General features: G+C 43.6%; 2 protein-coding genes across 2 annotated transcripts in view; one reads left to right on the forward strand and one right to left on the reverse strand.

The window, feature by feature from the left end:
* Positions 1-8,426, reverse strand: part of mdga2a (MAM domain containing glycosylphosphatidylinositol anchor 2a) — a gene marked incomplete in the record, with an annotated part of 62,993 nt that extends 54,567 nt beyond the window's left edge. The window contains 1 exon segment of the mRNA XM_035674754.1: positions 7,696-8,426. Coding sequence (XP_035530647.1) covers positions 7,696-7,768 — 73 coding nt within the window.
* LOC118336849 (4F2 cell-surface antigen heavy chain-like) overlaps positions 7,815-9,439 on the forward strand; it is a gene marked incomplete at its 3' end in the record, with an annotated part of 5,016 nt that continues 3,391 nt past the window's right edge. The window contains 2 exon segments of the mRNA XM_035673600.1: positions 7,815-8,017; positions 8,137-8,427. Coding sequence (XP_035529493.1) covers positions 7,815-8,017; positions 8,137-8,427 — 494 coding nt within the window.

Below are 9,439 nucleotides of genomic sequence, written 5' to 3' on the forward strand. Positions count from 1 at the left end.
TATCGGAATCGGAACAACTCTAAGCAAGATATGTACATTATTATAAATATATACTGGACAGTTTGATGCCAGTGGTGCCAATATCATACAGATCAAGTAAATCATGTTTTTCTTGAAGAACTTTTTCTTTTGCTTCTGAAATCAATGAGATTCATTTTGAGCCGGAGATTATGTCTTCAGATTGATTGTTGTGTCCAAGAAAAACTCCAAAAGAGTTTCGGTGTTTGACGTCCGAAGACTAAAAGTTTCAATTGAAGGTCTAAACAGGTAAAAGTACCTGGTTCTTCACAAGAGGCAAAGATTGGAGATCTTTTGTGAATTTGTAACCAGATATAATAAGATACACGATAATATAAAACTCTTTTTAAACAACAGACTGTATAAACTGAGCACTCAGAGGACGTCGAAAACCAGGAAATATTTTCTCCATAAAATCTGATCCAGTTTCACCAAAATCACTGAATACAGTTAGAAAGATGAGCTAGCTAATGTAGCTATAAAGTAGGTCTTTGTACAGTACTCAGTCTGTCTGTAATACATTTATTTTATTATTTAAATGAACAGGATAACTTCTTTTGCTCTTTTTGTCTAACGTCTATTTGCTTTGTGGACTTTGTTAGAGTTGCGTTCAGCTTCCAGTAAAAGTAATATGAGCCCTTACAGAGTTCAGTCAGGTTGAAAACCTTTAAAGATCACAGACATCCACTCTTATTAAGGAAACTTATTCCATTCAAATATATATTTACAGTTTATGTATTTAATGAGGCCAATACTTCATTCAGTGTTTGTCTGCAGCATTGTGCTTAAACACAGTACACTCACAACCAAGGCAAGTCGACTGATTACCGACCAATCACCATTTAAACTACCACATAATACAGGCAGACACCAACCAACCACCCTGCTGTCCCATGAGTCTGTCTCTGAGTGTCCACTCAGGTGTCCTTTGTTGTCCTCTCTCTTCAGCGGTGCACCGACTCAACGGCCCCACTGGAAACTAAAAGCCAAACTTCAGTTCTGGCTGACATCCTGTCCCTGCTCTACTTTCTGATGCTTCTCCTCTCTTCAAAGCTAGGGTAGTTTATAGTATCTAATTCTAATACAGGCTGAATACATCAAACTGTCTGTGGTCTCTGTGACGCCCCCCACAGGTCTGTGAAGCTCAGAGGTATTGACAACGCCGGCTCCCAGCTGATCTAACAATGGTCTGAGAGGTGGAGCTGAATGAAGCCTGGTTACTGAAAACTGCCTGTGACCCACCTGTCACTCACAGCAGCGACACCTTTAATTATTCATAACTTTAATCCTTAATATAACATAAAGAGGTGAGTTGTACAGTGAAATTAGCTCTGTGGAGCCCAGAAGGGTAACAAATGTAAGTTTGATCATTAATAGAATTAAGAGGTGTGAACATGGGAGCAGAAATGAAAAAGAAGAATTTTTATGTTCCACTTTGAAGTTTCATTATCCGGCCAACAGAGTTTGAAACTAAATACAGCCAGGTTCACGTAAACTGAGTGAGGGTCTAACATTCAAGTGATATTTGGTCATTTTAATCCATTTTCAGGTTTTCCAGGACGTGTTGGAACCCAGACAGTGAGCAATAATAAAGTGAAATGTAAATGAAAGAATTACATTTACCAAATTCACAAGCATGAGACAGCGTTTCACAAAGTTTATAAAGTTTCCGCAAACTCAACAACTTGTTTTTTTTAGGGACTGATTTGCTGCCACCTCGATTTACTCACAGGAGGAAGAAGAACGCATTCAAATGACCAGACGTGAACAGAAAGGTGAGATCTGATCGTTTACTATCTGGATACTATCTCTGTAACGTTTGTCTGAACAGGAGCCACTTGTTGTTGGAGCTCTTCCTCCTCCTCCTCCTCCTCCTCCTCCTCAAGCAGCCGGCCGGCAGGAAATGGAAGGCGGGCCAACAGCCCTCCCAGTAATCTGCCGCACTCCATCCTCATTACTGCACATTAACACTTATTAACACAGTAAACCCACAGCTAATGGCTTGATAAACACAGGAACACACTGGGAGGAGGAGGAGGAGGAGGAGGAAGAGGAGGAGGAGGGAAACAATGGCGGTGCGAGTGGCGTTTCCTGTCTGCGAGGAAACGCTCCACAGCTGGGAGAGAAGGGGTAATTAAAAAACAATTATAATTAATCCCAATTTCCCAGAGAAGGTAAAGTGAGAGCAGGTCAAATATACAGAGTTAATGATTTCATCAGGGTAGGAAAATGTGCTGATTCTGCACACACACACACACACACACACACACACACTTCCTCCCACAGACCAATAATAACAGCACTAAATGTAAGCCTGATTATCTTAACGTCCTCAGTATGGCGACCAGGCAGACGTACAGCTGCAGCCACGCGGTCCACAGCCTGAACCCAGAGCTGCTCTGATGCTGTTGGTTGGGTGGAGGAGCTCCTCTGCTCTCTGAAGCTTCTCAGAGGAATGTGGTTCTCCTCTCGCCCCCCCACCCTCCGGCCCGGAGTATCCAGATCATCCCGGACTGCAGGATTGTAAGATACTGCTGTAACAGCCTGCAGGTGATCTTTATACTGAGAGTGCGAGGAATGGTTTTATCTTATTGTATTCATTGTTTTCTTTTGTAAATGTCCTTAATTTATTTTAAACATAGTTTCCTTATACCTGTATTTTATTGTCCCTTTCATTAAATTTTTTACTCCTTTCTGTCTTTTTATCGTGCTGTCAGCCTTCTGTATGAAAGCTGCTCTATAAATAAAGTTTGATTGATTGACTGAATGAATATTGATACTGATACAAACTAAAGAATGAAAATTAAAACAGGTTTAAAGCTGCGACAAGGAGGAAATTATGAACGTTAATTTTACTTGTGTCCTTCGCCAGGAAAAACTACCCATCAGCCCCAGCACAGACTGTCTCAGGACATACCTCTGAGTGTGTGTGGATGTGTGTGTCGTGAAGAGAGCGATCCTGACAACAATCTGGTTACCTGTCACCTTCAATCACGCCCCTCCTTAACATCTCTCCCAAAAGTGAGTCCAACATAGAGCTGTCAATCAACACACTCACACACACTTTCCCCCCCACGCCCACCCCCCCCCCCCAACACACCACACACACACAACAGCCAAGCGAACGACACAGAGCGAGGCCTATAGCATGGCTCTGTTAGAAATCCTGAGAAATCCAAGCACTGCTCAGCTACCACCATAAGTTTTACTTCGTATTACAAAATCTCTGTTTGCCTTGCGCTGATTAAACCAATATAACATGAGGATCGTAGAACGAGGTCCGGTTCCTCGATTATGCAACTAGTGCGGTTCTCTACAGGAGTATACTGTAGTATATGGCACATAGGAATGTATCAGACAGAGTCTGAATAAGCTAATACCAAAGTTTTATGTTGGGGGTAGGATCAAGTCTATCTGTTAATATTGTTTGAATCTCAACAAAAACCACGCCTAGATCCTGATGTCTATGAGGAGAGGTCATCTCGTCTCTATCTCTGAGGATGGCCTGGTCTGATAGGTTTTAAGAGACCCATGAACGCCCAAGCAGACAGCAGGAGTGGCCAGCTCTATGGACCCTCAGCTAACAACTCGCGCTGGAAGAGAGAGATTGAGAGACGTATAGCGGATTACTCCGGTCCAGTAGGGAATCGTAATATGTCTATGATAATCCGCATTTATCCAGGCTGCGCTCATGAAATCTAGTAGCCAGATGTAAAAAATGTATCAACACAATATGCATATGAGTCCACATAAGCTGTGTTATCTTGTGGCTGCCGGCACTCAACCAAAACAGACACCCGATCCCATCCACACCGACAAAGGGACTGTATCCTGCGACGGAGCGTGGTCGCGGTGAGAGAGAATACTAGCTAGTACGGCCTTGGCTAGCATGTGTATTGTAATGCTTTTCAAACAGAGTAATGTACCTGGTATGCAAAATCGCGAAGGCAAACACCGCAACAATAGTTAGGCAACTAACACACTATGTGTAAATGTGAGATAGCAACACTTGTGTAACTGCTATTATCAGTCTGGCTCGTGTCTATAGGTTCTTGTTGTCAGAAGCGATAAAAGACCCTCAGTCCTGTTGTCCTGTTTGTCTTGCGTCTACAATACCATCTCTTCTGGTCTACATGTTCTGTATTCTGGAGAGACGCATCCAAAGATGCTGCTCTTCGACCACGCGCGTCTGTCTGCCGAGACGGATAGCGAACCATCGTCTAAAGGACTAACGATGCATTCTCACCTGCACCACGATCACGACTACAATCACTGCGTCTGAACATGAAAGACTCAGTGTAGAGTTGATGATTCTCTAACAAGCGTTGGGATTTAGGTTCGATATTCAGCCCAGGGGTTGTAATGAGTCTGATTAACAGTTGAAACAAACGATTTTCATTTTCATCTTTTGTACCGATATGATTCATCGCTGTCTGTAGCTGTAAGATATCTCCGACCTCTCAGGTAGCAGAAATGTCTCTCTTTCTCTCTCCCTCTCTCTCTTCTCTCTTCTTCCTCTCTCTCTGAGCTTAAACAGGTCGCTGGACTCGCCAAATGAAGCTTTACTAGATCATTTATCTAAATAAAAGGAGAAAAATAATCAAATAGAATACATTTAATTAGTTAAGTATTTAATTCCAAATATAATAAGATTTCTATGTGGTCTTTTTATATAAACTACTTATTCACTTATTCACAGAAAATGCTATATCGTTATCGGGATATAAGATCATATCGCAGAGTCCTGTGGGCAGGAAGTGAAGAGCAGGATGAGACCCAGCCTTTGGGTTAGGACCCCATTTGTTAAATAATACATTATATAGACAGAGAAATGTATAAAAGTTCCATAAACAGGAAATAATCTGCTCAGAATTCCTCCAAATCTTCACCGTTAGAATATAATATGAAATATCCATAAAATATGTGTCAGTTTACTCAGTGATAGAAAAGGAAATTCCTGGTTTAAAAGATATCAGAGAGAAAGATAACAGCCAGTAACCATGCTGGATGTGATTCAGAGCAGCCATTTTCCAACTGAATTCAAAGACTTTCCATCGGGGAACTGAAGTCGTTATATCACTCTGTTCAAAGCCACCATTCCTCCGGTACTGCTCCCCTCAGAACAACGAGGAGTTGCTCCAGCACAGCCAAAGAGCCGGCAATCAGCTGGAAAGTAACTACAGCTGTAGTGGAGTAAAAAGTAGAATATTTACCTCTGAGGAGAGGAAAAGTTACATACAGTCCTTTTACATCAGGATGTGGGCTGCTGTGTGCCGCTGTGGCCTGTAGGAGGCGCTGTGGCCTGTAGGGGGCGCTGTGGTGTCGTACAGTGAGAAGCAGCCAGTGAGTGAGCAGCACTCTGACTGACTGAGTTTGACCTTTTCCATCCCAACGAGCTTCCACGGCGTCGTGGTGACGAGAGTTTATGAGGCAGAAAATGAGCCCATATGGCTGTGAGATCAGATCAGTGTCACCAACAACCAATCCAACAACACGTGTGACGGCCAGAGACAACAACAACAACAACACTGGCTGACTGCGGGCTGCAGCTGCACCGTGGCGGCGACCATCAACTGATGCGTGAGACTGCTTCCACACATACGACTCAACACACCGACTGTGTTACAGAAACAATACCAAGATGGTAAACGAACACAACGTGTGATATGTGTTGTTTACTTTCTGCCCATTTATACATAAACAAATATTATTAGTTTTGAGTTTTGTCCCTCTGCAGCCTCCGTATACGTGTATAAGAAACACACAGATGTTACATCCTAATACCTTCCTTCTCTCCCTTCCCTCTATCCTTCCTTCCTCCCTCCCCCTCCCTCTCTCCCTCCCTTACTCCCTTCCTTCCTTCTCTCCTTCCTTCCTTCCTCCCTCTCTCTCCCTCCTTCCTTCCCTCCATTCCTTCCTCCCTCTCTCCCTCCCTTCCTCCCTCTCTCTCCCTTCCTTCCTTCCTTCCTTCCTTCCTCCCTCCTTCCCTCCCTTCCTTCCTCCCTCTCTCTCCCTTCCTTCCTTCCTTCCTTCCTTCCTCCCTCCTTCCCTCTCTCCTTCCTCCCTTTCTCTCTTCTTTCCTTACTTCCCTCTCTCCCTCCCTCCTTCCTCCCTCTCTCCCTCCCTCCCCTCCCTCCCCCCTGCAGGGTGACCCGTGGTCAGTGTGACAGCAGAGAGACGTCAGTGCTGACTGTAAGTAACAGTGTGTGATGTAATACGCCTCCTCTCCCTCTAATCTGTGACATATAAGATTACAGATAATCTGCCATCTGACGTCACACAGGATCCACCACTACACTGCCATCAAGCTATCCGGATACGTATGGGAGCCTAAAGCTGCCAATATCACACTGAAATCTTTACTTTTCATATATTATATATATTTCTGCCAAATTAAGTGATAAATAATCCACAGAGTATTTATATCACTGTGCACATTCACCATCACAACCTGTAACAAAGAGTTACAGTGTGCACTAACACAACGTGGAGCCGAGCCTTTATATATATTTATATCCATATATTCTCTCTTTGGTCGCTCCAGGACTTCCGGTCTCTGAACCAGGTCCGACTTTTAGCTCTTCTGGTACTTTGAGTCTTTATTTTAATAAGGAAGTTTTTAGTTTTGTCAAATGTTTTTTAATTTTTTTATCTGTTTTATTGTTGCTTTATTTTAATTTCTTTGTTTTTTTTCTGTCATAGAAGAAATGTTTTGTCCCCCCATGAGGTGCTGTGGAAATATCACAGGAGGATGAAGAAGAAGATGTAGTTGAAAGCTCAGACGAAGAAGCAAAAAAGAGGACCTCGATTCTTCTGTTTCGTTGTCACACTTATGAAATATCACAGGACGATGTTTAAGAAGAAATGTGAGCGTTGATGTTCATTCAGATAAATCGCAGGTCACTCATTTCTTCCTGAGCTTTCAACCACATCACAAGGTCTTCATCAGCAGACGGACGTGGCTCATAAAGGGATCACAAGTTTAATACTGAGACAACGGGACGTCACTGATGAAGACTGGGAGAAGCAACTGAAAGCACCTCTAAACAGAGGAAGATAAATAAACAAGTAAGAGGACCTTGAGAACCAACGTTCCCCCGCAGTGGACGGAAACATCAGGACGAGATATAAGAAATATGAAATATGAGTTTCAATGTTCAATTTCTGACGAGAAAATAAATAAAACTCAAGGTCACTCTTTTTTTCTCCTGCGCTTTCAACCACTTCACACTGTCTTCATCAGCAGATTCAGTTTGCTCATCAAGTCCCTGTACCACCACTGAGGAAGACTGCGATCAGCGGTTGAAAGGTCAGACGAAAAAAGAAGACAAAGAAACAAGTAAGAGGACCTTGATTGATTGATTTATTTATTCAGTGAGTTATAACAGGAGCAAATACGGAAACACCAAAGGATCAAATCTCATTATTCCACTGGCACAAATGTGCTTCCGTACGGAGACTGTAGCAGTTACCTGTTGTGCCTTTAGGCCAGGCATCAATGTGACTGAATGAGCAGCACACACACACATGCACGCACACACACACACACACACACACACACGCACGCGCGCTAAATCCCTCACAAGGTCAACTTGGTGCGGCAGGTTTTCCGGTTCCTCGCCGTTGCAATGATCCCGGTGCTGTTTAACATTGAGTGAGAGTCACCGCCGTCCTTACCGTACACGCCCTGGCCGTGCGCGCCCTGCAGGAAGCCGGTGAACAGCCACAGGAGACCGAAAACTAAACCCATCTTCACATCCTCCTCGGGCCGCCTCGCTGCTGCTCTCCCCCCGGGGATGAGGTTGTCAGTTCGGTTCCCCGCAGCTGCTGCCGTCGCTGCTGCTGCTCCTCCCTCCTCCTCCTCCTCCGCTCCGGCCGGCGTCCCTCCGCACGGAATCCGGCCCGGTGACCGGTTCTCATCCAAGAAATCCCAATGCGTCTCCCACCAGCACCCCGCCGCCACCACCCCCCAATATCCCCGGTCAGATGTGACAGGAAGGTCCGGTTGAGCTCATACCGGAGCTGGAACCGTCAGAAACAGCTGCCGAGGAAGACGGTCACCGGAGGAAGAGCGGGAGCCTCAGCCGCGTCTCCTTGGTGGTGACATTGTGGGAAAAGATTCAAATCCAGAAAACAACCGGGATCCTCCGACCGGTGGGATGCTCACAAGTCCCCGCTGCCCCTCCGCCGAGTCCACCGGGCTCCTTGTCCGTCAGTCGGTACCGGAGTTACATCCATCATCCGGTGCAGAGGCGCTGTCCTCCGGTGCTCCGCGGCTCGTCCTTGCCGTCAGCGGCTCTTCGCGGCCCGTCAGGCCGGGGAGGAGAGGCGGAGAGGCGGAGAGTCGGCGCTCCGTGGTGCCGCTGTGAAGAAGAGGCAGAAGCGGTCAGTCCTCGGTGGATTTTACCGGTGAGAGACGTCACCGAGCGAACCGAGCGGTAAAGTCCGACACAGTGGACAGCGACTGCTTCCGGAAGGCGATTTCAAAATAAAACACCGTTACACAGTCAGGTTAATTATTAATGTTTTTGGGGCTGACCACCCAGTTTGGAGTCAGATTTAATTAAATGATATAGATGAATTAAAAACAGTTTAGACTCAGTGATCAGCTTCAAGATTTGGAAATAAAACAAGTTAGTGATTTCTATTTAGTGATTGTTATATTCACTGCTTTACCAATGTTCTATATATATAATATCTTATAGCCTAATATTTATAATCTATGATCTAATATTTATTTCAGGGCTTTTCCAAGCAAATATTGATTTGAGTGATAGTTTGGGATTAACTATTTCTGGTCCTCTATCCCCCTCCCTGTGTCCCACGACATAAAGTATAATGATATAATATATAATATAATCTGGCCCACAAGATTATTATTATTATTAATTAATGAAAAAAAATGATTAAAAAGTGTTGTTCGTCCCCAGTCTCCCCTGATGTAATGTCTGTGCTGTTTTTTAACTGTGTCATTTTAAAGGTTTTTCCAACTTCAATTTAATTAAATTATAATTATTTTTACTCAATCAACATGTTTTGACCCACATAAGCAAGAGTTAAAACTAAAAATGTAATAAAATGTTATCATGTAACTTTTTTTATATTGTGCCAAAACAAAAGTTAAAGAATAGTGAAAGTACAGATTCAACAACAATAAACAGGAATAAAATACAGTAAGACAAGAAGACAAATAAAGAATACAAAAGAGGACGTTCTTAATTTGACTTAAAAAGATGAATACATGTAATAATGATGCTGAGGTAATGTGGGATAATAATATGCTATATGACAATAATAATAATAATAAGGATAGTAATTAATCATGCTACCTATTAAACATACACAAACAGTGTTGGGAAGAGAGTTACTACATCATCCACTCTATCACCGCTGTCCAGGTTGTAGGCTTTTATTGTGAAGG

This window comes from Morone saxatilis, unplaced genomic scaffold, assembly GCF_004916995.1.
Source record: "Morone saxatilis isolate NCDOM2014 unplaced genomic scaffold, NCSU_SB_2.0 Contig3, whole genome shotgun sequence".
Classification (NCBI taxonomy): Eukaryota; Metazoa; Chordata; class Actinopteri; family Moronidae; genus Morone; species Morone saxatilis.